The sequence below is a fragment of the Geotrypetes seraphini genome, chromosome 8 (assembly GCF_902459505.1).
Source record: "Geotrypetes seraphini chromosome 8, aGeoSer1.1, whole genome shotgun sequence".
Classification (NCBI taxonomy): Eukaryota; Metazoa; Chordata; class Amphibia; order Gymnophiona; family Dermophiidae; genus Geotrypetes; species Geotrypetes seraphini.
In genome coordinates, this window is record NC_047091.1 from 152,469,964 (window position 1) to 152,497,644 (window position 27,681).

The 27,681-nt window shown below is 44.8% G+C and overlaps 1 protein-coding gene across 2 annotated transcripts in view; it reads right to left on the reverse strand.

Annotated features, from left to right (window-relative positions):
* Positions 1-27,681, reverse strand: part of DNAH10 (dynein axonemal heavy chain 10) — a 543,078-nt gene that overhangs the window by 450,784 nt on the left and 64,613 nt on the right. For both annotated transcript variants that reach the window (XM_033954155.1, XM_033954154.1), the window contains exons 15-16: positions 7,513-7,682; positions 704-855 (exon numbers count right to left, since the gene is read on the reverse strand). In XM_033954155.1, coding sequence (XP_033810046.1) covers positions 704-855; positions 7,513-7,682 — 322 coding nt within the window. The remainder of the gene's footprint in view (positions 1-703; positions 856-7,512; positions 7,683-27,681) is intronic.

A 27,681-nucleotide genomic window follows, 5' to 3' on the forward strand; every position in this document is an offset into this window, starting at 1 on the left:
TCTGCCGTCATCTACTATGTTACTATGTATGTTACTATGTATGGGCATGTGGGAGGACTGGGGGTGGGGTGAAGGGGGTGGAATTGGGGAGTGGGGTGGGTTATTTCTGGATGAAATCGTGAGCCCAATTTGCTATATTTTTGTGCCTTTGTTACTTGATGTTTTTGTTGTGCTCAATAAAATATATTTGACAATAAAATGACAATTGTACAGAATATTGTCTCTTTTTATACTTTAATAAAATAAGTTCAGTATAAAATCATAACTATTCAAGGCTTGTGCGGATGGGTTCTGACAGTTTGCAGAGTGGGAACTGGGACAGAGCTCGCGGGGCAGGAACGGGGACTCAGCTCACAAGGACGGGGCAAGGATGGGGATGAGTTCACAGGGACAGGGTGGGAACGGTGATAAATTTTTTCCCCTTGTCATTTTCTACATGTGACCATTATTGCTAAAATAGAAAAATTGGCCATTTCCTGGCAGTGTTAAATGTGGCCTTAACGCGCAGGAAAGACCTGCACTGGGGATAGCACAAGCCACTTTTTAGGACCCCTAAATCACAAACTGTATTTTTGCTCGAAAAGTCTAAACAAAATTTAAATTATAAAAATAAATATATACATTTTTGAAAGAACATTTGTAAACAAAATGAACATCCAAAACTGTGCCAACGGAATCGAGTATAAAATGCAAGTTCTCACACCTAAGGAGTTCCAATTCAGCCGTCTGTAACCTGATCGAAACACTCTCCAAAGGTTTTTAATATGTTCATCAAGAAGCTGAGCCTCTGCATCATTTATTAAACCCATTATTTTCTCATAACTTGCTAACATACGTTTCAATCCATCTGTGTATCTAGAAAAAAGGATATATTGGGTTCAGAAATTATTTTGTTCTATAATAAATAGTAAATGGATCATTGTTAATAAGAGTGAAGCAGTGTCCTAGTGATTAGAGAAACTGCCTCAGCACATTGAGGATGTAAGTTTAATTCCCACTGCAGCTCCTTGAGACTTTGGACTAGTCACTTAACACTTAATTGCCCCAGGTACAAAATAAATGCCTGTCTACAGCAAATAACATACAATTGGAAAAAGTATGACAGGTTAACTTACAATTTCTGGTGGAATTCTGTATGTCATATATACAAAATGGAACGCACAATAGCAACGCAAAAAGGTTATTTTAGTAAATTTCAGAAAATCTGGGGACCATTAACAGATTTTTGTAATGAATTATTAACTTTTCCCATGATAAGATATTTGATTAGGGGGGAAATGGGTGGGCTTTACTTGTTATTTTATAATACATGATTATTTGAATAGTTTCATAGTAATGATACTTCTATGTATTATTGGGTAGGGAGGGAGGGGAGGGGAGGTTATTCTATTCAATAAGAATAATTTATATATTAGATTTCTTATATAATATTTAAAATATTACAGAATATTAATTTGTAATGAAATGTTATACTTAATGCCAGTGGCGTACCTAGGGGGGGGCGGGGGGGGCGGGCCGCCCCGGGTACCAGCTCATTAGGGGTGCTCGAGCCTTGGAGTCATGGCCTGGGAACTTCCCTGCTATGGCCCGACTCCAAGGCTTCCGCGAGTCCCCGAAGTGATCCTGCCTGAGCCCTCTCTCAAATTCCATTCACCCACGGCCACACCCCCCGTCGCCGTCGGAGCTTGATCAGCAACTTCCGGTTTCCGGCTGGGTGGAAGCAAGAAAGGGAGCCCGAGCCGCGTGGGACACTGCAATTAAGGCAGGAACTGAGGGTGAGTATCGCTGGGCTGCTTGGTGGTGGTTTTATTGTTATTTTATTTCTGCCCGAATCAATTTTTTAAAAAGCCCAAAATCGGCCTCCCGAATCATCAACTGACCCTCCCCCCCTAAAGCAGGATCGGCAATTTCCTCTTGCTAGCCTGCTCCTGCTTTAGAGGGCGAGGGGGGAGGGTCAGTTGGGAATTGCTGCAATGTCCTGCTTCCCCTCTGGCCTCCTGACCCGTACCTAATTGCATTAGACAGTACTAGATGGGGGGTGTAGGCCTTAAGGGGTGGGGTGTAGGCCTTAAGAGGGAGGTGTAGGCCTTAAGGGGGGGGACAGACCTTTGGGTGGGAGGTAAAGACCTTCGGGGGGGTGTAGGCTTTCAGGGAGGGGACAGATCTTCGGGTGGGGGGGGTGCAGGCCTTCAGGGGGGGTGCAGGCCTCCAGGGGGGTGCAGGCCTTCAGGGGGGTGCAGGCCTTCAGTGGGGTGCAGGCCTTCAGGAGGTACAGACCTTCGGGGGGGTGCAGGCTTTCAGGGGGGGGCAGATCTTCGGGTGGGGGGTGCAGGCCTTCAGGGGGGGTGCAGGCCTCCAGGGAGGTGCAGGCCTTCAGGAGGTACAGACCTTCAGGGGGGGGTGCAGGCCTCCAGGGGGGTGCAGGCCTTCAGGGGGGTGCAGGCCTTCAGTGGGGTGCAGGCCTTCAGGAGGTACAGACCTTCAGGGGGGGGGTGCAGGCCTCCAGGGGGGTGCAGGCTTTCAGGGGGGTGCAGGCCTTCAGTGGGGTGCAGGCCTTCAGGAGGTACAGACCTTCAGGGGGGGATGCAGGCCTCCAGGGGGGTGCAGGCCTTCAGGGGGGTGCAGGCCTTCAGTGGGGTGCAGGCCTTCAGGAGGTACAGACCTTCAGGGGGGGGTGCAGGCCTCCAGGGGGGTGCAGGCCTTCAGGGGGGTGCAGGCCTTCAGTGGGGTGCAGGCCTTCAGGAGGTACAGACCTTCGGGGGGGTGCAGGCTTTCAGGGGTGGGGTTTAAGCCTTCAGAGGGGGACAGACCTTTGGGTGGGAGGTAAAGTCCTTCGGGGGGGTGCAGGCCTTCAGGGGTGGGGTGTAGCCCTTCGAAGGGGGGACAGACCTTCGGGGGAGGGGGGTCCTGGTGTAAAAGTACACAGAGGGAGAGAGGGAAGGGGGGGTTCAAAGATACGTGCATATGCCAGACTTTGTGGGTTAGAAATAATGGGTCTAAAAACAGAGGAGTGGGAGAGAGATGGTGCATAATGGGATTTAGGGAGGGAAGGAACAGAAAGGGAGAGAACTTGGAAACAGGGGATGGTGTGGAGGGGGGATAGAGATACTGGATAGGAGGATAGTTGGGAACAGAAAGGGAGAGATGGTGGATCCTGGGGTGGTGGGGAGTTGAGAAAAGGTGAATCTGTGGATCTAGACAAAAAAAGGAAAGATGCCAGATCTCCGGGAGAGGGAAGGGAAACGGAAGGGGAGGACAGAGATGGCAGACGGATGGTTAGCACGGAGAAAGGAGACCCTGGCAAGCAAGAGCCTGGGACCAACAAGATTTGAATATTGACCAGAGAAGAAAAGGTAGAAAAAATAATTTTATTTTCTGTTTTGTGATTACAATATGTTAGATTTGAAAAGTGTACATGAGACAGCTTGAAATGGGAACTTTTCTATTTTTGTGAATGGCAAGGCTGAGTTCAGTTAAAATATATGCTTTATAAGAAAATATAATAATGTGTTTTATAAAGTTTATAAGCATTGCTGGCATACTCGGTGAGGTGTTCCTAGTGTTGGTGGTGGTGGTAGCATGTCAGTGTGTTGAGAGGAAGAGGTAGTCTGGGAAATTCTGCTGAGCAAACTCTGGGCCCATTTCCACCCCCAGTTAGTCCACTCCACTCAACTGGTTCACACACTGAGTGGGTCTTTGGGTGTTATTTCTGGGTAGTTGTTTTAGAATCTCTTCCAGTGGTTTGTCAGTATCTCCTTCTAGTCCAAGGAAGGAAACTTTGTCAACCTTAGCATTGACCTTCAGAATATATTTGTAACAGCGCTGCTTGTGTGGCATTAGGCTATGTAGTGATCGAAAGAAAAAAACAGACCTTTGCACATTTTTGCACTATATGGTGGGTGTATGAGGAGATTCATTCCTGCACAGTTAAGTCCGTGTGAAGTTACCTTGTGCTGTAGTTGACATCTAGCAAGGTCTCTGTTTGGAAGGAAAGATCTAAGCTTAAAAATGAAGTGGCCAGAAGTTATGTTAAAAGTAGATAGCGTAGCTGGTTTTAAGAAAGGTTTGGACAAATTCCTGGAGGAAAAGTCCATTGTCTGTTATTAAGACATGGGGGAAGCGTCTGCTTGCCCTGGATTGGTGCACTCAGCAGCAACAAATACTAGTTTTGGCTGGCTCTTTCCCCGCATTTCTCCTCTCTTCCCCACGATTTAATATCCAGTTCAGGCAGTAAGTAAATACATCGGCAGGGGGGGTCTGGTAAGTCTTGGGGGCTGGGGATGGAAGGTGAGAATCAGTTCTGTAGGTTATCAGAAATTTGCTTAATTATCTACTCACACAGAAAAGCAGTAAAGTCAATAGATTCTCTGAGTGGGAACAACCTGTTTGATCTTGCACTCTTGTGATTGACCAATTGTTTATCACTGTTTAATTTATCACATTGATTAATTTGAGCACACGTGAGGTGTCCTATGATGCAGGCAGAGGGTGATTAACCTGTGCCTTATTGTGTAAAGCGCTGGAGAATTCTCTCCTCTCGCTTACCTCTCACGCTGAGGACACCCTGCTTCAGTATAATCATTTATATGATTTATCTTATAAACATTATTACGTAGTCTTTTCCTCAAGTGCTGAGACATCAGGTTGTTCCCACTTGGAGAACCTATTGACTTTTACTGCTTTTCTGTGTGGCTTTAACATTTTTGCTATTCAGTATACCTAAACTATTATTCAGTAGAAAAATTTGGTTTGTTCAATCAAATCCTGTGTGGACATTGGACTTCTATGAGTGAATGTTCTGCTTGATTGAACAAACTACATTTTTTCTACTGAATAATAGTCTAGGTACAATGAAAGTAAATAGCAAAAATGTTTGAGTAGATAATTTAGGAAATCTTTTTCATATTGCTTGCTTATGGACTGGGAAAAAAGACTGTTCAAGCAAATGTCTCCAGAATTGCTTTAATGGAAAAATGTGATTTTTTTTTTAAGTACTTTGTGAAATTTATTGTTGTTGTGAAATTTATTGTTGTACTTTGTTTAAACTTAAAAAGCGGTGTCATTAACAGTGAATCGAATCGAGAAATCGATTCAACAGGGTGAATCGAATCGAATGAAATATTTTTCTCTGAATCGGGCAGCACTATTGGCTAACATGAGAATGGGCTACTGGGCATGATGGACCAGTTAGGCTATTCTTATGTTATGTTCTCATCTGTAGGGGCCTTTGTTTTCACTTCTTATTTTAATGTATTTTTTTCCTGGGAACTTATCAGTGTTTTTTTATAATGGGAACAAAAATGGAAGAGAATTCTAAGTTGCTTTTAAGTTTGTTGTTTTAACCTTCTTACTCAGTCTCCAGATATGCTCCACTATCCCTACTAACCAGAATGGCCACTGCCTTGATCTTGTCAACTTCTCCAACTATTCACTCTAATTTTTCCTCCTTTACTTCTTCCCCTCTCTGATCATCTAATAATGGTTACATATATGAGGTTCAATAAAAGAAAATTTTCACTGCCTGTTTCTATTCTGACCATTTATTCCATTTCATGGTTATTGCAAAAAAAAAAAAAAAAAAAAAATTTTTTTTACATGGGGGGGGGGGGGGTGTCAAAAAATGATGGGCCCCGGGTGCCACATACCCTAGGTACGCCACTGCTTAATGCATATATGAGAGTTAATCAAGTGTGTATCTTTAAGTTCATATGAGTTTAACTGCTACACTGGTTGTAACATGCAAAAATGAATAAAGAATTAAAAAAAAAAAAAATGCCTGTCTAAAATATGTAAACCGCTTTGATTGGGTCAACCACACAGAAAAAGAAGATATCAAGTCCTATTCCCTTATGTCTTCTGTGCTATATTCAATCTAATAAAAATTTAAGTGGACAAAAAAATGAGGTAATTGAGTTATCAAACATCTCTAAGATTATTGAGATCAAGACCTAAACTTAGGATACTTTACTTAAAAGAACCCTACAACCCAGTCACTTCAAGTAAATATCATGAAATAGCTATGGATCCTGACAGTTTGGCTCTGCAGAACTTTCAGCAGGGACCCAACAGGTTTCAATATTCACCACAATTAACTTATAATTATTCTCATGGGATTGGACCTGTGTAAACTAAGTCTAACTTTCAGCTTCCTTGAGTTTAACCCCATTTTTATTTCCGCAGCCTTTCATGTCCATCAAAGCAAAGGCGTTCAAAAGAGAAGGGGTAATGTAGACAGCTAATGCAGGCAGAAGCTGTGCAGTTAACAAGAGGTCTATGCCCTCATTACTAGCCACATAATGCAGAAAAGGCTTCAGCATTGTAGCTCACTTGCAAGGAATTAACACACAGAATCTTAAAATGTATGGTAAGAAGGCTAATCAACAGCAATATGGGGACATTTTAAAGCTATGCACTCGTCTACCGTGTGAGAAATGTACCACCAGAACTCAGGTGGCATAGAAGGGTAAGGAAACCCTGACTCAAACCCCCTGCACCAGACATATATCTTTATGTGTTAGCCCTGCAAGCTTTGCAGCAGTCCTGACTTAAAAATAAAAATTCCCTGCTGCCTATTAATGGCCTCTACCCCACCCCCAACCCAACCTCTGGGCCTCCCAGACCTATACCTCAAAGAGGCAGGAGTAATGCACACTCATCCCTACCTCTGGCACTGTCATCTTGGAAAATGGCAGCGCCTGGCACTACTCAGTGCATCTTGGAATGCACCAAGTGAGGTTAATCTGCCAAAGAAGGAACTTTATCCCTTGTTTCTCTGGGCACAAACTAGCAAATAAGGGAGAAAGGTCCTTATTTGGCAAACTGATTCCCCGCCCCCCCCCCCCCCCCCCCCCCAATTTAGTGCATTCCAGGATGTACCAATTCGGGCCCACTATTTTTTAAGATGGTAGTACCAGAGGCAGGAACAAATGGGCATTGCTCCTGTCTCTTCAAGATATGGGTCTGGAGGACTTGGGGATCATGTTGGGGAGTGCCACTAGACACCAGGAATATCTAGATTTTTAAGTTGGGGTGGGGGAAAAGTTGTGTCAGGCCAGAGAGGCCTTTAGATAGCAAGGATTTCATTTTAAGTCAAGGGAACAGGGGAGTCTGATTGGATCAGGAGGGAGGGAGAGGGGTTGCCAGACTACTAGAGATGTGGCTGATAAAGACTGTCAGTGCATGAATCAATCACCACTCAGACACTGACTGGAAGGGGGATATTTTGCAGTGAGCTGGGGAATAACTGCTGAGATTTTAATATGGCAATAACTTGCATGCTCATTGAATACTGTATCTCGTGGGTACATTTTTGCAGAAAGCTCACATTAGAAACAGTATACAACTTTCTGCATCAACCCAATGACTGTAGCTCCCTTCAGAATATGATACGCATGCAACCTTAAATCCCACCAATGAGTGTCACTAATGTACATTTGCAAAACAGTTATATTTTTGTTGATTAGGCCTAGTAACTGTCATTAATTAATTTTTTTTTAAAAATTGAACATTTACCTCAGAAACTTCTCTTCCTGTAGAGCCACATTTCTTGCCAATTCTGGCACAATAAACCCCAGTTGCTCCATGTGCTTTGTTTCTGTGATAATCTCCCGCAATTCAGGTGCAAAATTAATTTTATATTGAATAGTTCTGTCGTCTATATCTGCCTCTATCACATCTATGCTCTGCATTGACAAAGATCAATAAAATTGTTAGAACACTATAACCCTAGTACCTACTCTAGCAAGAATTACCGATTGCCAGAGTAGACAGTCACTCACTAACCTTTCTTTCTTACTTAGGTACTCATCAACTTTCCCCTGAAACATTCACTGTCCTCTGTCTTTCACTCAAGACAGAACAGTATTAAATAGGGTGGAGTCTGGTCTTCTAAGCTCAAAATGAAAGGGCAGGAGCAGGGTAACATTTCCTCAGGCCATAATGAACTGCTGGATACAAAGGCCAAAATGTCCTCCTGTGGATCAGGATTCTTGGGGCAATGGGTGTAGGGCCAGTGCAAGGGTATTATGACACCCTAGGCAAATCTTAACCCTTCCTAATTAATTGTTAGAGTCCTTGCCTTATTCCCCCCCCCACGCAAAAAAAACACATCATAATCAGCCCAACACCACCCATCCCAGAATAATTAAGATAAACAGATGGTTTGATAACAGCCCACTCACCCTGCTGGTACAAGTACCTCCTTCTGTTTATTTTAATTTGTATAGATGTCAAGATCTATTGTTTTGCTTTGATAGCAGGTGACTGCGTAGACCTGCCTACTGATTGGACTGGCCATGAGTGGCTGATTTCTGCATAGGCCAAGCATCAGAGATAACATAGTTCAAAACATTATATTGCTATCATGGATATGGCCTTCTGAACTCCATAAAGCACAGTTACTTACCGTAACAGGTGTTATCCAGGGACAGCAGGCAGATATTCTTGACTGATGGGTGACGGCACCGACGGAGCCCCGGTACGGACAATTTTAGAGTGATTGCACTCTAAGAACTTAGAAAGTTCTGGTAGGCCGCACCGCGCACGCGCGAGTGCCTTCCCGCCCGACAGAGGCGCGCGGTCCCCAGTTATGATAAGACAGCTAAGAAGCCAACCCGGGGAGGAGGGAGGGACGCAAGAATATCTGCCTGCTGTCCCTGGATAACACCTGTTACGGTAAGTAACTGTGCTTTATCCCAGGACAAGCAGGCAGCATATTCTTGACTGATGGGTGACCTCCAAGCTAACAAAAAGAGGGATGGTGGGAAGGTTGGCCATTAGGAAAACAAATTTTGCAAAACAGATTGGCCGAAGTGTCCATCCCGTCTGGAGAAAGTGTCCAGACAATAATGAGATGTAAAAGTATGAACTGAGGACCAAGTAGCAGCCTTGCAGATTTCCTCAATAGGAGTGGAACGGAGGAAAGCTACAGATGCTGCCATGGCTCGGACTCTATGGGCCGTGACAGAACCTTCCAGTGTCAGTCCGGTCTGAGCATAACAGAATGAAATGCACGCTGCCAGCCAATTAGACAACGTACGTTTAGAGACAGGATGACCCAATTTATTCGGATCAAAAGACAGAAAGAGTTGGGGAGATGATCTGTGGGGCTTAGTACGGTCTAAATAGTAAGCCAGAGCCCTCTTACAGTCCAAAGTATGTAGAGCCTGTTCTCCAGAATGAGAGTGAGGTCTCGGAAAGAAGACAGGCAGAACAATGGATTGGTTGAGATGGAATTCAGAGACAACCTTTGGGAGAAACTTTGGATGTGTACGCAGAACCACCTTGTCATGATGAAAGACCGTAAAAGGTGGATCCGCAACTAGTACATGCAGCTCACTGACCCTCCTGGCAGAGGTAAGAGCAATAAGGAAAAGTACCTTCCAAGTGAGGAACTTGAAAGAAGCTGTAGCCAAGGGTTCAAATGGAGGCTTCATTAAAGCGGAAAGAACTACATTAAGATCCCAGATAACAGGAGGGGCTTTAAGAGGTGGTTTCAGATTAAAAAGACCCCGCATGAACCTGGATACCAAGGGATGAGCTGAGAGGAGTTTTCCATGGACTGGCTCATGAAAAGCCGCTATAGCACTAAGATGGACTCTGATTGAAGTGGACTTGAGACCAGAGTCTGACAAAGAAAGGAGATAATCCAACAAGGTCTCCACTGCCAGGGAAGTGGGATCATAATGATGAAGAAAACACCATGAAGAAAATCGTGTCCACTTCTGATGGTAACATTGAAGAGTGGCCGGTTTCCTGGAGGCATCCAGAATTGAACGAACAGGCTGAGACAAGAGTGTATCATGAGAAGTCAGCCCGAGAGATACCAAGCTGTCAGGTGCAGAGACTGTAAGTTGGGATGTAGAAGGGTTTCCTGATGTTGAGTAAGCAGAGAAGGATACAGAGGCAGAAGAAAAGGTTCCCTGGAACTGAGTTGAAGTAGAAGGGAGAACCAATGTTGCCTGGGCCACCTCGGAGCAATCAGAATCATGGTGGCTCGTTCCCTCTTGAGCTTGAACAAGGTTCTCAACATGAGAGGCAGAGGAGGGAAAGCGTACAGGAACAGATTGGACCAATCGAGGAGAAAGGCATCCGCTGCCAGACGGTGAGGAGAGTAGAGTCTGGAGCAGAATAGGGGCAGCTGATGATTGTGAGGAGCTGCAAATAGGTCTATCTGAGGAGTGCCCCATTGAGCGAAGATGGATTGTAGAGTTACAGGATCGAGTGTCCATTCGTGAGGCTGGAGAATTCTGCTGAGCTTGTCCGCTAAGGAATTCTCCTCTCCCTGAATGTAAATAGCTTTCAGGAATAGATGGTGATTTATGGCCCAAGTCCAGATCTTCTGGGCTTCCTGGCATAAGAGGCGGGAGCCCGTCCCACCCTGTTTGTTGATGTAGTACATCGCAACTTGATTGTCTGTGCACAACAGGACAACTTGAGGAAAGTGAAGATGCTGGAAGGCCTTGAGGGCATAAAACATCGCTCTGAGTTCCAGGAAATTGATGTGACGCTTCTTTTCCTGGGCTGTCTAAAGGCCTTGAGTTTGGAACTCGTTCAAATGAGCCCCCCATGCATAAGGGGAGGCATCGGTGGTGATGACTAGTTGATGAGGAGGTTGATGGAACAGAAGACCTCTGGATAGATTTGAGGATACCAACCACCATTGTAGAGACTGACGAAGAGATGACGTCACAGATATGTGACGTGAGCAAGGATCCGTCGCTTGGGACCACTGGGTAGCTAGGGTCCATTGAGGAGTGCGCAGGTGAAGACGTGCGAGGGGTGTGACATGAACTGTGGATGCCATGTGACCCAAGAGAATCATCATTTGCTTTGCTGAGATGGAACGCTGTGGAAGCACCTGCTGACATAGAGATTGAAGACGGTTGGACGGCAGGAACGCTCTCATGAGAACTGTGTCCAAGACAGCTCCTATGAATTGAAGTCTCTGAGTGGGGATGAGATGAGATTTGGGTAGATTGATCTCGAACCCCAGAAGTTGAAGAAACCTGATGGTCTGGTTGGTGGCCTGGAGTACTGTCTGAGATGAATTGGTCTTTATCAACCAGTCGTCCAGGTAAGGAAACACCTGAAGGTGGTGGGAGCGTAGAAAAGCAGCCACCACAATCAGGCATTTGGTAAACACTCTTGGAGAGGAGGCAAGACCGAAGGGTAGCACCTTGTATTGGTAATGACAGCGATTGATCATGAAGCGGAGGTACTGTCTGGAGGCCAGATTGACTGGTATATGAGTGTATGCTTCTTTGAGGTCGAGGGAACATAGCCAGTCGCCCTGATTTAGAAGAGGATAAAGAGTGGCTAGAGAAAGCATTTTGAACTTTTCTTTGACCAAACATTTGTTGAGATCGCGGAGATCTCGAATGGGTCTGAGATCTCCTGTCTTTTTGGGGACTAAAAAGTAACGGGAGTAGAATCCCTGTCCCTTTTGATCTAGAGGAACCTCCTCTATGGCGTTCAAAAGGAGAAGGGATTGAACCTCCTGGAGAAGAAGGAAAGACTGAGCGTGCGAAGCAGACTCTTTTGGTTGACTTGGAGGAGGTAGAGTCTGAAAGTTGAGAGAGTAGCCGTGGTGGATGATGTTCAGGACCCACTGATCTGATGTGATAAGTTCCCAACGGCTTATGAAATAAGAAAGGCGTCCTCCTATAGGCTGTGGAAGCTGGGTAGAAGGAAGAAGACTGGCTATGTTCTGGAGAACCAAGTCAAAAGGGTTGGGTAGACTTTTGTGCAGGTGTAGGTTTTACCTGCTGCTGTTGCTGAGGTTGTCTAGCAGCTGGTCGCTGTTGCCTCTGACGTCTAGGCTGTTGTGCAGTTTGAGGCAGAGGACGAGCCACAAATCTACGTTGGTAGGTTGATTGTGGACAAAAGGGCCTGGTAGGTGGAGGCTTCTTAGTTTTAAGAAGTGTGTCCCATCTGGTCTCATGAGCCGATAGTTTCTGAGTAGTGGAGTCCATGGAATCTCCAAACAGCTCATCCCTAAGCAAGGTGCATTGGCTAGCCTATCCTGGTGATTAACGTCCAGTTCTGAAACACGAAGCCAGGCTAGCCTTCGCATGGCCACTGACATGGCTGTGGCTCTGGAGGTCAGCTCGAAAGTATCATAAATGGATCTTACCATGAATTTTCGGAGCTGTAAAAGAGATGAACAAGTGTGGTGAAAAGCAGACTTTTTCCGATCAGGAAGATATTTCTCAAAAGCAGTGAGATTTTGTATCAGCTGCTTAAGATAGAAAGAGAAATGGAATGCATAATTTCCTGATCGATTTGCTAACATAGCATTTTGGTATAGTCTTTTACCAAACTTGTCCATAGATTTGCCCTCTCTGCCAGGAGGGACTGAGGCATATACACTAGCCCCTTTGGACTTTTTTAAAGTGGACTCAACTAAAAGGGACTCATGAGGTAGTTGGGGCTTGTCAAACCCAGGGATAGAAATGACCTTATATAAGGAATCCAATTTTCTAGGAGCTCCAGGTATAGTTAAAGGAGATTCCAGATTCTTATAAAACGTCTCTCTCAAAATATCATGGAGAGGTAATTTAAGGTATTCCTTTGGAGGCTGGTCAAAGTCCAAGGCATCTAGGAAAGCCTTGGATTTCTTTGACTCAGCCTCCAAAGGAATGGAGAGAGAGTCACACATTTCCTTCAAAAATGAAGAAAAGGAAGACACTTCTGGTCTAGAGGAGGCTCCTAAAGCAGACGGGTCCTCATCACCAGAAGAGCATTCTCCCTCCGAAAGAATAGGATCCTCCGAGTCGCCCCATAAGTCAGGGTCTCGAACCTGAAAACTCCGGTCTCGAGACTCTGGAGTGGAAGGCTCTAGATGCCGGGACTTGCGAAGAGACTTCCCTGACCTGCCTGATTCGGTACCGGGAGATGTCATTGTACGCACCGGAGCCGAAGTCTGTACAGCTTGATGGTGAGCTCTCGGCTCCGGTGCCAGAATCGGCATGGAGACCGAGGAAACCGACTGTACCGGTACCGATAAAGTGGACGTCGATAAAATAGGACGGTCCACCATCGGTACCGGTGGCTCAGACCGGACTGGTACCGGTAAAGTCGATGCCAGGACTGAAGGCAGGAGGTGCTGTAACTGTTCTTTGAGTTGCGCCTTCAGAACAGCAGCTATACGCTCCTCAAGGGAAGGCACCGGTACCGTCTTTTTCTTTAATGGTACCTGCGGTGCCGCTCTACGCTCCGAGGATGAGGATCCCGATGTAGAGGGGCTCACCTCTATTGGAGCGGAGCGCTTCCGTGGGCGCCTCGAGGTCGGCAGGATTGGGCTCGCTGCCATCGAGACCGGAGGACGCTCCAACGGGGAAGGCTTCTTAGCCGGCTTACCTGGAGTCGACACCGCCGCGGTATCGCGTGGTGTCGATGATGTGGGTGCCGACTGCGCCGGTGCCGATGTCGGTGCCGGTGTAGAATCAGACATTTCGGCACCAAACAATAATTTCTGTTGAATCTCTCGATTTTTAAGAGTTCTCTTTTTCAAAGTTTCACAGCGGGTGCAGGTTGACGCTCGATGGTCGGGACCAAGACACTGGAGACACCAATTATGAGGATCAGTCAGTGAAATTGGTCGTGCACACCGCTGGCACTTTTTGAAGCCGGGTTGAGGGGGAATGAATGTGAAAACGGCTTCAGCCAAATCGAAGGCCGAGGCCTCGATGGTGGCTAAAGGCCCCGCCGGGGCAAACCCGAAAAGAAGGAAAAAACAAATTGTTTTTGTTTTTTTTTTTAAAGAAAGAAAATAAAGAAAAAAGGGAAGGAAATAATATTTCCTCAAAAAGTTTTCGCGAGCGGGAAGTTTACAAAAAAATTCTCTCACAACGGCCGTTGAGAGAGACGCGTCTTCTTAGCTCCGCGGAAACTAAGAAACTGGGGACCGCGCGCCTCTGTCTGGCGGGAAGGCACTCGCGCGTGCGCGGTGCGGCCTACCAGAACTTTCTAAGTTCTTAGAGTGCAATCACTCTAAAATTGTCCGTACCGGGGCTCCGTCGGTGCCGTCACCCATCAGTCAAGAATATGCTGCCTGCTTGTCCTGGGATAATGCATAGTTCTAAGCAAACCACATTTTTACTTCTCCCTTATTGTCACTATGTAAATTATGTAAACCGTTTAGTTTTAAATGGTATAGAAATTTTTAAAATAAATATCAGACCAATCCAGAACCAATGGGTTGTGTCCATCAACTAGCCGATGAGATACAGAGCCAATCAAATTTGTGGCCTGCACGTTGAAGGTAGAATCCTTCAGTATTGCTCTGTCTCTAGCCATAGAAGCCAATTTTTGAAAATGGTTGGGAGTGCAGAACTTATAACAAATTTCGCCTCACCCAACAAAGAAAATAAAAAAGGAAAATCAAAATACATTTGGTAGTGAATGACCAGCCCTTATCTAAATATCAAGAGAAGGGCAGGTAATGTGGACAAATCAAAAGCTAGGGTTCTGCCACTTTGTATTCCCACTAGCAGCTTGTCAGAATCATACTCTTACTCTCCATTCAAGCCATTCATAGCACCTTTCTCCAACCAGTTCCTCTCTTCCGTCAGTCCATCCACACTACATTCTATTCCAAATTTTTTTTCATTTTCCCCTAATTTCTTCTTCCCCTTTGCTCCTCCTTGTCCTCTTCCCCCTCCCTACTCCCTCTGCACTTTTTAATTTTCTCCTCCTGCATAGGCATAATTTAGATGTTTTATATTTGGGGGGCAAGAAATTTAATAGCTCTTCGCCCACTCCATTCCTTAAATCTTTTAGCCTGTTCTGCTTCTCAATTTCCCTTGATCCAGTCTTCTATTTCCCTTTGCTCCCTAGCAAACACCAGTGCACTTTTCTTAGCTGTTTGCCGTTCCATGCAGGTTTGGCCCACTCAATCTTTACTGATTCCCACTTTTTACTCTCCTTTACAGGTGAAACTTCCTTTTGTTTATAGATATATCCCATCTTCTGTTTGAGACTTAATTAACCACAGGCTTGAATCATTTTCCTACTCTGATCTTCCTGCTTTGCTCTCCCTGGCTTGGCACATTCCTCTTTTCTGGGCCTGATTCCCCATCCCTTTCGAACTGAAGCACTTCCCCTGGCACTCAAAAAAATTCCAGGCCAATAGCCACCTTCTGCCTGCAGAGTCCACATCAGATTATTTGCCACATGCTCACCCTGAGCTCTGGAAGCCCAGCAAGGATCACAATTTAAAACCTCAAAATTGCATGCTGAGTGGGAGAACATGTTCTAGCAGCCCATGAAACAGGAGTATGTATTCATATTAAGCCACTCCAGAGACAAGCCCACTTGTTGGTGAAGTCCTCAGATTGATCCTGTGTGTCAGTGCTCTCCCCTAGCTACAATAAGCTTTTGGCTTACTGGGCATGTGCAGGGAGTCCCACCTTCAGTGGCTCCTCCTCTCATCAGCTCAGTTTTTTTATTCAGCTATTCCTCAGGTCGCAGCTTTACCCTTTTCCTCTCACACTCACTACTAAAAAACAGAAAATAGAAAATAATAGTAATAAAAGGAAGAAGGAAGACTAATAATACCAGTTTATCTAAATACAAAAAAAAAAAACCCCAAGAGGAAACCATTTCTTTTCACAGACCAAAAGGAAAAAACATAACACAAGCCAAATAGCTCAAAGTGCAGAATGAACTACACAAGAAGACTTACCCTGCCAACTAAACTGACAAGGTACTAGGACTTTCGCGGCTCCTTCTTGTTGTGAGTCTCTGAAGCATACACAACAGTGGCTTTTTCCACAGCGCACGGCTCAGCGCTATGACTTCTACACAGCTGCCAGATGCTTCAATGGCTCCCTACCCACAGAATCTTGTTTTTGCACCACTAGGGGAGGCAATTCATAACACCCCGATGACCTCAAACCAGGACGAAGTGGCAGAACCCACCAGATCAACGCACAGCTGAGAACAGCGGACACCACCAGATGCTCCACCTCTTAATCGCCGGCCAGCTCAGCACCAACTTTGGAGTGCTTCACAAAGTCTGCCACTGCATTGAGACGCCTACAAACAGAAGTGAAGTCTCCTGCGGGTCCAGTTTTGGTCTCACAGTCCTCTCCTTCCACTAGCAGACCTACTTCATCAATCAAAGGTAAAGTCTGCAATCTTCACTAATTTTTATGGCAAACTGCATTTTCACATTATATAAGACTCTGGAGAAGTAACTTTTATATGCGTATGCAGAAGTCTCCAAGGCTAAAACCAAAGCTCATCTAAGGTCTAGCTGGTTTTGCCATTTCAGCAGGAATCCGGTCTTCTTCACCCAAACAACCACAAGACCGGGCTTAAAGAAATAACTTGATCTAACTCTTATTGTGAACCACATTGATTCCTTGCAGAGAACTGCAGTATATAAGACACTATAAGAGCCTATATCTTTTTTTTTTTCAAATTCTTTATTCATTTTTCCATCTTGCATCAAGTACACAATAATATATCAGTTAAAACTTAAATACAACACTTGAATTTCCTTATAATAACATCATAAATACATAAATTTATACCCCCACCCCCACCCACCCTACCTTCAAATATTTTAATAAAAAAAGTCTTATAAATATTATATTCTTATCTATTGAATGAACCTTTAATAGAACTTTATACCATCCCCCTCCCCCCTATATATACATGTACTTTCAGAGGAAAATGGTATCTAATCATTGCAATAACTTGTCAATGGTCTCCAAATCTTTTTAAAATTATTATAATTCCCTTTTTGTATGGCAATTGTTCTTTCCATTTTGTAAATGTGTCATTATTCAAGAACCTATATCATTAAAAGAATTAGAAACAGCGTTGAAATCTCTTAAAGTTGGATCCACTCCAGGTGGTGATGGTTTTATGGTAGAATTTTATAAATCATTCCAAATTACCCTATAACCTCATTTATTAAATTTATATCAGTCTCAAATAACTAAGAGCTCCTTTTATCAAGGTGCGGTAGGGGTTTAACGTGAGGAAAACCGCTCATTAAACCGCCTGCCATGCTAGTCGCTAACGCCTCCATTGATGAGTCATTAGTATTTTGGCTTGCCACGTCTGACGCGCTAACCCCCATAGCGCACCTTGATAAAAGGAGCCCTAAGGGTTGCATTACAGGTTCTATGGCAGAATCATTAACTATAGTTTTGCCAAAGCCAAATTAAGACCCCACTTTGGTTTCAAACTACAGGCCTATCTCGCTAATCAATGTAGATGGAAAACTTTTGGCTAAAACATTGGCTTTACTTTTAGCCAAAGCTCCCCCTTTTATTATTGATATGCACCAAACCGGATTTGTTGCTAAGAGATATTCATCTAATAATACCAGATTGGCTTTTCATATGTTACATTTAACAAAAGCCATGAATGATCCAGCTTTCTCTGTATCTTTGGATGCAGAGAAAGCCTTTGATTGTGTGGAATGGACCTTCATGTATCAGGCATTAGATTGGCTTGGCATAGGTTCAGTATTTATACAAATGATTCAAACATTATATAGCTCCCCTGCTGCAAGATTGTATATTAATAATAATTTATCAGAGCGTTTTGACTTGCAGAGGGGGGTTAGACAAGGCTGTCCATTATCTCCTTTGCTTTTTGATATTGTATTAGAACCCTTGTTATTAGCCATTCAACAAGCTAAAGGGATATAGGGTATTCCTTTTACAGATCGGGAATATAAGTCTCTGCATATGCAGATGATATACTGCTTCATTTGAGAAATCCAGAAATTACCATTCCATGCTTACTTGAATTGACTGAGAAATTTTGAAAATTTTCAAGATATAAGATAAATTGGAACAAATCAGAAATTCTTCCACTTAATGTGCATTGTACAAAGGGCTTGTTTGACTCATTCTCTTTTATATGGAAAGAAGATGGATTAAAATATTTAGGAATTTGGATTAAAAATACGCTGGAGGAATGAAAGAGAATGAAAATTTTTTGTTAAAGAAGGTTACAGAAATGTGTGAGCAATGGAATCCTTTACATCTTTCTTGGTGGGGGAGAGTTCAAACAATCAAAATGATGATATTGCCTGTGGTTTGTTATCAAATGAGTATGATACCAGTTTTTTTTCAAGGGTCCTTTTATAAAATATTAAATTGTATTCTTACAAAATTTGGCTGGGTAAAATGCCTAGAATTGCTTTAGTATCTTTACAAAAACCAATTACGGAGGGGGGGGTAAATTTTCCAAATTTTTATAGGTATCATCAAGCCTATATTTTACGCCAGGGTATGTATTGGGTCCTCCCAGAGCTCATGGAAGATATTCCAGATTGGGTATGGTTGGAATGGCGACTCATGTTCCCTTTACGTTTATGTCATGTTCTCAGTATTAAGATGCCTAGAATATACAAGGAGAATAGAATATTAATGGATACATGGAAAACATTACGCTTTGTTAGTAATTTAACACCTATCCCAATTCAACAAATCAAACAATTTGGCTAAACTCCAAAATTCAGATTGGCGGATTTAAAGTCGTTTGGAATAGAGAGTTGCGCGGGGACAGAAATCCCACCCGTCCCCACCCGTCCCCGCCAAAGTCCCACCCGTCCCCACCCATCCCCGTGAGGAATCCCACCCGTCCCCACCCGTCCCCGTGAGGAATCCCTCCGTCCCCACCCGTCCCCGCGAGGAATCCCCTCCGTCCCCACCCGTCCCCGCGAGGAATCCCCTCCGTCCCCGCCCGTCCATATAAACTTCAGAAATAGTTATTTCATTTAATTATGCTACTGAATTAAAGGCTCTGATAGAAACCCATTTACAAATAAGCAAAAAGACTTTATTAATTTGAAAATATTAATTGGGAAGAATACATACTTTGCAAATGGGTTTCTACCAGAGCCTCTAATGTTTATAAATTTTTATCAACACAACTAATATACTACTTTATCCTGAAGCAAAATTAAAAAAAGAAATATAATTCTTTTCCTACCTTTGTTGCCTGGTTTCTGCTTTCCTCATGTTCTCATTCAATTCCTTCCATCCACTGTCTCTCTTCCTTCTGCATCTTCCATTTGCTCTGTTACTGTGCCTCTCCCTTTCTTCCCCCTTCCAAATTGGTCTGGCACCCATCTTCTTCTCTCCGCTCCCCCCATAGTCTGGCATCTGTCTTCTTCCCTGCCAGCGTCTTCTCCCTACTCTCTCTTCCCCATTTCCTTTCAGCGTCCTTCTCCCCCCATCTTCCCCATGTCCTGTCAGAATCCTTCTCCCCCCTCTATCTTCCACATGTGCTTTCAGTGTCCTTCTCCCCCCTCTGCTTCCCATGGCCTTTCAGCGTCCCTCTCCACCCCCCCCCCGTCTTCCCCATGTCCTTTCAGCGTCCTTCTCCACCCCTTTGTCTTCCCCATGTGCTTTCAGCATCCTTCTCCCCCCTCTGTCTTCCACAAGTGCTTTCAGAGTCCTTCCCCCCGCCCTTCCCATGGCCTTTCAGCGTCCTTCTCCACCCCTTTGTCTTCCCCATGTCCTTTCAGCGTCCTTCTCCACCCCTTTGTCTTCCCCATGTGCTTTCAGCATCCTTCTCCCCCCTCTGTCTTCCACAAGTGCTTTCAGAGTCCTTCCCCCCCCCCCCCGCCCTTCCCATGGCCTTTCAGCGTCCTTCTCCACCCCTTTGTATTCCCCATGTGCTTTCAGCGTCCTTCTCCCTCCTCTGTCTTCAAGTGCTTTCAGAGTCCTTCCCCCCCTCCTCCCGTCTTCCCCATGGCCTTTCAGCGTCCTTCTCCCCACTCCTTCTCTACCACCCCGGGTGCAGCACAGCCGGCCAGGTCCCCTTACTTTTGTGGCACTTCCCCGACCGACTGACAACAGCCCCGGTCCGACAAACCTCCCTGCCCTTAACTGCGAATCTAAATTACCTTATTACAGCTGCTGTAAGAAGATAATATAGATTCGCGGCTACAGGGCAGGGAGGATTGTCGGACCGGGGCTGTTGTCGGTCGGTCGGGGAAGTGCCACAAAAGTAAGGGGACCTGGCAGGCTGTGCTGCAACCGGGGCGGGGTGTTGCGGGGTGGACCGCCCCCTCCCTTGGTAGCCACTCGAACCGCGAGGCTACTCTCCTCCTTACCTGCACTGCCTGCAGCACAGAGCCAAACGGAAGTCTTCCCGATGTCAGCGCTGACGTCGGGAAGACTTCCGTTCGGCTCTGTGCTGCAAGCAGAGAAGGTAGGGAGAAGAGCCGCGCGACTGAGTACATCCAGCCCCGCAGGAACCCCGCGACCCTCGGAGGCGTCCCCACGGGATCCCTGCGACCCTAGGGGGCGTCCCCACGGGATCCCCGCGACCCTAGGGGCATCCCCACGGGATCCCCGTGACCCAAAGGGGGAACCCGCGGGATGCCCGCGGGTCCCGCGGGATTCCCGTCGTCCCCGTTCCCGTGCAGCTCTCTAGTTTGGAAGCATTGGATTATTGCAGGAATACGGATTTTAGGTGATGTTATTTCAAATGGTAAACTGCTTGATTTTTCGCAGTTGCAACATAAATATGGCCTTAACAAATCACAAAGTTTTAGATGGTTGCAACTGAAGCAGGCTATTCAGGAAGGGTTCCCTGAATGGAAAAATCTTAATAATCAATATAGTTTGGAATTCTTGTGCTTTCAGGCAGACTTCTTTGGACACCAGGCCGCACAGTGGTATAAATTGATATCTGGCTATATGAATAAAAAACCAAAGACAGGTCTTAGAGACATTTGGAGCATTGAGATTAAGTGTCAAATTAATGCGTCTCAGTGGCCACGAATTTGGTCTTGGAGAATGAGATGTACAGTGTCCACATCTATGAGACAAACTTGGTTCTTTTTGTTGCATAGAGCATTTTGGACCCCAGTTCGATTACAAAAGTTAGATAGCTCTAAGTCTAATAGATGCTGGCACTGTAATCTTGAAGTAGGGACTCTAGATCATTTATTATTTTATTGTCCCTTTATTATGGCCTTTTGGAAATCAATTTGGCCCCAAATTAATTGTTTTTTGGAGAATCATGTGGCATTATCCTATGATACGATTTTATTCGGTATGTCAATGAGAACAAAGATCCAAATTTCATCAAAGAATAATAAACTTTTAATGATTATGACAGGAGTTGCCATACAACAGATCACAAGTAATTGGAAAAATTGGAATAGACTCAATTATAACTTCTGGTGGAATTCGATATGTCACATTTACAAAATGGAGAGAACAATAGCTGTGCAAAAAGGGAATTTTAATAAATTTAAAGAGATATTGGGGCCATAAACAAAATATTGCAATGAGTAGATACCTATAGATACAATTTAAGGTAGAAGGGATGGGAGGGGGGAATTTGAATTTATTAAATGATTAGATTACTAGGAAAGATTATTTATGTGATATATTTGATTGAATGTAAGATTGGAAGGGTGGGAGGGATGGGATAAAAAAATTTTATCTATTAGTATCATAAATGATAGAATTTCAAAAGATATATTCATTGACAAATGTTTTATATATATGTATTTGTTGTAAGATGAAAAATGAATAAAGATTTAAAAAAAAAAAAAAAGACACTGTATTGTATTTCTAAGGGCAAACATAAAATGTCTCAGTTAATCTGATGAAAATGTGCCTTACAGGTACAGCATTTAGCCACTGTGTGCCTACCTTTACAGATGCACTGCTCACATCATATGTACCTCTTGGCCATCTTCCTATATTCACCTGCCCATTGAGCAGATTGGATGGGCCATTTCGACTTTACCTGCCGTCACGTTTCTATGTTTCATTGTGTGAGTGATCAGAAGAAACCTCCATTTTCATTTGCCAGTTTTGCAGTGGCATTGAAATATAGGTCTAGTATGTTTTTCTTGATAGAATTTTATCATCATTAACAAACTTAGGAGACTAGCACCATACTTGGAGGGTATGTGACAGAGATCTACAAAAGTTTAGTTGGTGTGGTAGGTCAACAGCTCCCACAATGTAGACTCAATCTACACACAGCACACAGCAGTGCAATGCAGTGTTAGAAAATCATCAACCTCCATCCCACTGCTACAGAAAAGGAGGAGGAATATTTAGGACACATTAGAAGTGTCACAGATTCCATCAGCTTTACCTTGAATTATGCAGCATTTTTGCCACAAATGTAAGTATCCTGCATCTAAGCTGCAAGACTATTGTGAAACAGCTTGTGTTTAATGTAGAATACAGAACAGCTATATAATCTTAAAATTTAACAAAATTTGACATCTTGTATGATGATTTTTCATATAAATAGTCCTGCCAAAAATATTCAAATGAAGGGATGATTTTCCGATCAGAATACAAAGGACACAAATTCTAGAAGGTTCGGGACAATTTCAATTATTGAGTTATCTTATCTAATAAATCCTTACCTGCGCATGCGCTGTTAAAACGGCGTGATCCCTACCGCCGTGATTTCTGTTCCATGGCCGTATTCTATTTGGGGCTCGTGCGGCCACTTGCCGCACACTGCCCGGCTTCCGATGTCTTCAGGCTTCCGGCGCGTGTAGGCATCTCAACTGCGATGGTGATTTGTTACTGGCGCACAGGAATAGCAGGAGAGTGTCGTGTGACGCAGGCGGGGATCATAAGAGGAGCCACCATGGCAGCTTTAAACTAAAAAATAACTTCAGCAAGGGTAAGGGAGCCGGCCAGAAACAAACAAATGCTGCTGCACAGAGAAGTGGGGTGGAGAGAGGGGAGGGAAATGCTGCTGCAGCACAGGGAAATGAAGGGGGAGGGAATGCTGCTGCTGCACAGGGAAGTGGGGTGGGGGGAGGGAAATGCTGCTGCTGCACAGGGAAATGGAGGGGGAGGGAATGCTGCTGCTGCTGCTGCACAGGGAAGTGGGGTGGGGGGAGGGAAATGGAGGGGGAGGGAATACTGCTGCCGCACAGGGAAGTGGGGGGGAGGGAAATGCTGCTGCTGCACAGGGAAGTGGGGGTGAGGGAGAGGGAAAGGGAAAGGGGGCCAGGAAGCGAACTTGCTTTGCTTTGGGGGGAGGGGTGTGCTGGGGGCAGGGAGCAATCTTGGTTTGCTTTGGGGGTGGAGACAGAAGGGGGCCACGGAGAAAAACAAAGAAAGGCAGGCAGGCAGGGGGCCACGGAGAGAGACATAAAGACAGGCAGGCAGGCAGCGCACGAGAATGAAAGACAGCAGGAAGGGAGAGAGACAGAAAGACAGACAGACAAAGGGGGCCAGGGAGAGAGACAGACAGAAAGAAAGAAAGACAGCAGGAGGGAGAGAGAAAGAAAGAAAGAAAGAAAGACAGAAAGAAAGAAAGACAGAAAGAAAGAAAGACAGAAAGACATATATTCTAGCATCCGTTAATGTAACGGGCTTAAACACTAGTGTGACTATAATTTCATGCATCTGGGTTCATACTAGGTTGTATGGCTTGTTTTGCATGCTGGGTATTCATATGCCTAGACAGATTTGGGCATTATTCTATAAGACGTGATTGGCAATCCATATATTTTCTAAAGTGGATTCATATAATTTGAACTGAACTTCTTCAGCAAGTAGCTTTGCTGAAGCATGTTCAATTCAAATTATATGAATCCACTTTAGAAAACACATGGATTGCCAATCACACTTAGAAGACTTCTCCTAACATAGTTTCCACATTTAGCAATCCTTCCATTAGAAATTCATCCAACTCATTCCAGGGGGAATAGCATAAAAATTAATTGGGAAAAAAAAGCAGGCATCCAGCACCCAGCTGCCTGCTCTCAAATCTAACCCTAGGTTTTTGACATATTACTTGGCAAATTACTAGTGAGTGAGCCAGCTCAGCCATTTCATTACTGCCTGGCAGACCTTCATGATGGAGACATAGGTCCTAGATATAATCTCACAAGATACTGTCTCAATTTTTTTCCTTTCAAGAGTCCATATTTCCCAGCTGCTTCAGCCATCACATACTCCTCCTCATCACATCCCACTTCTAACAACCGAACTGACCTTTCTCATCCTGCGTACTACCACCAATACCGACAGCCAGCTTTAGAGAGTGCTACAAAGAACAGCCCTGCTTCGGCTCTCTCTCAGAGCACTTTCGTCTCCCCAGCCCTTTCGAGAGCCGCCGAAAGCCTCCCGACTGCTGGATTATGTGGGCTTGACTTGTCCGCTTCATCGTTCTGATCCCCTTCAGCCCACTTGAGAGCCGCCGAAAGTTTTGCTCCCCTGCGACTTCTCAAGGCAGAGGAAGGAGGAAGCTTTCCCTCCATCTTGTCCCTCCTTCCTCCGCCCGACGCCGCTAGAGGCTACAAGACCAGCCCTGCTTCGACTCTCTCTCAGAGCACCTTCGTCTCCCCAGCCCTTTCGAGGGCCGCCGAAAGCCTCCCGACTGCTGGATTACGTGGGCTTGATTTTTGCCCACTTCAGACACCAACTAGTCACCAGTTTCTATTTAATTGTTTAAGTCCTGCTAAGGATCACCAGATTCTATTTATTGTTTAAGCTTGCTAAGGATCACCAGATTCTATTCAACTGTTTATGTTCTGCTAAAGATCACCAGATTCTATTCAACTGTTTATGTTCTGCTAAGGATCTCCAGATTCTACTCAATTGATTAAGTTCTGCCCAATTACTAAGGTTCACAAAGATTCTATTTAATTGTTTTAGTTCTGCCCAATTGCCAAGCCTTCCGTTATTCCTGCCTCCCATCCCTCCAAAGGTTCCCCCAACCCCCACCATGAAACCACACCCATGGATCTTTCTTCTCCTTCTCTGCTCATCCTCCAATATCTCCCTCTGCCTGAAACCTCCCTCTCCTAACTTACTCGACCCCATTATTGTCAGTCCTATCTGCCCTGGTGCCAAAATCCCCACACTTTTGCGCACCAGAAGTCATCCCTTCAAAAAAAAAAAAAAAAAACCCCGAAGAATCAATCATGCCTCCTTAAAGCCCATTACCCCTGCTAACCTTCCCAACCATGCCTCTGACTCTCTCACCCCAGACTCGTCTCTCTACTGCAACGCCAGATCTGCATGCAACAAAACCCAAATTTTGAAGGACCTTCTTGAAGATCTTAACCCCGGATTCCTATTCATCACTGAATCATGGATCGCAAAAGACGACATATTCTCTCAAAACGAACTCTGTTCTCATGGTTACCAAGTCCTCTTTTCTCCCAGAATTAACTGAAAAGGAGGTGGTCTGGCACTCCTCCACAAATCATTCTTCGATGTCCAGCTTCTCGAAAAGGGTAGCCATGCCTCTCTAGAATATATGCTAGCCTCTGTCAATGACGAGCTCCATCCTCACCCACTGGGTATCCTGCTATTATATCGTCCACCACCCCCCTGGAACAAATCCTCTGAACTCGTCCTCGAGACCATTACAAATGCCTTCCTCAAATTTCAAAGATTACTAATCATTGGGGATATTAATCTTCACCTAAACGATACCACCAACAAGGATGCAAATGATCTCAATAATTTCCTCACTTCTTTAGGCTTCCTCCCCCCGGCTCTCTCCCCAACCCATGAAAAGGGGCATACGCTAGACATCATTAGTTTCCTCGATCTCACCGATTACAAAACTTTGGTCGACGACACTCACTGGGAACATGTCCCTTGGTCCGACCACTTCTTAGGGGCTTTCTGCCTCCCCATTTTCATGTCGTACCTCGAGTCCCCACCTCGTTCCTCCAATCCCATTACCTTCCGGAAAAAAATTACTAGCAAATTGTTCTGGACCAAATTCCTCAACTTAATTTCCACCATTCCCAACCCTCCAAACCCTGAATCCAACTGGCACATTTGGATCACCCTCTCTGAGACCACCTACTACTCCCTTGCTCCACTATCCACTAAAACTGTCTTCTACTCCCGCAAGGCTCCCTGGTACCTTCCATATCACAGACAACTGAAGCAGAAATGTTGAATATTGGAACGCAAATGGAAAAAATCTAAATCCCCTACAGACAGACAGTCCTGGAGGGCTAACATTAGGTTCTACAATACTGAACTAAAAAAATCAAGGAAGTACTACTACGGTAGCAAAATCTCCAGATCCAACAACCAAAGAAATACATTGTTCAACATTTGGCGCTCCATATCCTCTAAACATGATTCCACCACACTCCCCTCCTCTCCATCTGCCGATGATCTAGCAAAATTTTTCAATGATAAAGTCACTACCTTACGATGCTCTTTCCACCAACACCCTCTTACAACTCTGGTGCTCGCCGTCTCCAACCCTACTCTAACCGTGGCCAACCATATCCCAGCCAACAGATCCTGGATCGCTTTCGAGCTCGTATCCGATTCCCAGGTCTCTAAACTCTGCCTCAAGTTAAAATCCTGCAACTGTACCTTGGATCCTTTCCCCTCCTACTTATACAAGAATATTCCCGCACAAGCCATCTCATCTCTCACCAAACTTATAAATTCCGCCCTACTTTCAGGCCTATTTTCTGCAGAAATGGGACACATTGCCTTATCCCCTCTATTGAAAAAAGCTGATCTAAACCCCTCCACACCATCCAGCTATCGCCCAATAGCTAATATTCCTCACCTGACCAAGATGCTGGAGTCCATCATAGCCACCCAACTCTAATCCTATCTTGAGAGATTCTCCATTCTCCTACCCTACCAACATGGCTTCAGACCCAACTTCAGCACCGAATCCCTATTGGCCTCATTAATCTCAAAGGTCCAACAACTTCACTCTTGCAACAAGTTCGTTGTCCTTCTTCAATTCGACCTTTCTGCAGCTTTCGACATTGTCCATCATGACATACTAATCCTCCAACTTTCTGAAATTGGCATAAACTCCACAGTCTTAGATTGGTTCTCAAAATTCTTACGTTCCCATTCCTACTTCGTTAACATGAATGACGCCTCATCCTCCCCTTGGAAACCGATTTGCGGAGTTCCTCAGGGTTCACCTCTATCCACGATCCTCTTCAATGTTTATATGTCCTCCCTGAAACTCCTCCAACTATCCCCCCTAGAGACACTTTACATCTACGCCGACGACATCCTGGTCCTCCTCGAGACCGACTCTAACCTCAACAACCTCTCTGATAACATCTCTTCTTGTATAATGAACCTCCAATCCTGGGCTCACACCATTCAAATGAAACTAAACGAGACCAAAACAAAACTACTTTGGCTCAGCCCAAAATTAGATCAGCTACCCACCCTCATCCCACTATCCTCTGGCACCAAACTGCAGCTTGAGCACTCAAGCAAAGTTCTGGGAATCATCATTGACTCTACACTGTCCTTCAACGATCACCTCAACTCCTTAGTAAAAAAAATGCTTTTTCAATCTTCACATGTTAAGGAAAGTAAGATCCTGCTTCCATCAACAACACTTCGCTGTCCTTGTTCAATCCATTATCCTTTCCAGACTGGATTACTGCAACTCCATCTACTTAAGCCTAACAAAGAAAAGCCTTCTCAGACTTCAGCGGATTCAGAACACCGTGGCTAAATTAATCTTCGCAAAAAGCAAATTCGACCACGTCTCCCCGCTTCTGTCTAAGCTTCACTGGCTCCCAGTTATCCTCAGGGTTCACTACAAATGCGCCTGTCTAGCCTTCAAGTCTCTACACAGCATCCTTCCTCCCCTTTTTCCACTATCTTGGATCTCCTCGAATCCTAACAGATCCACTCAAAAATTCAAATTTCCTACCCCTCTTTAAAAGGCATATCCCACACA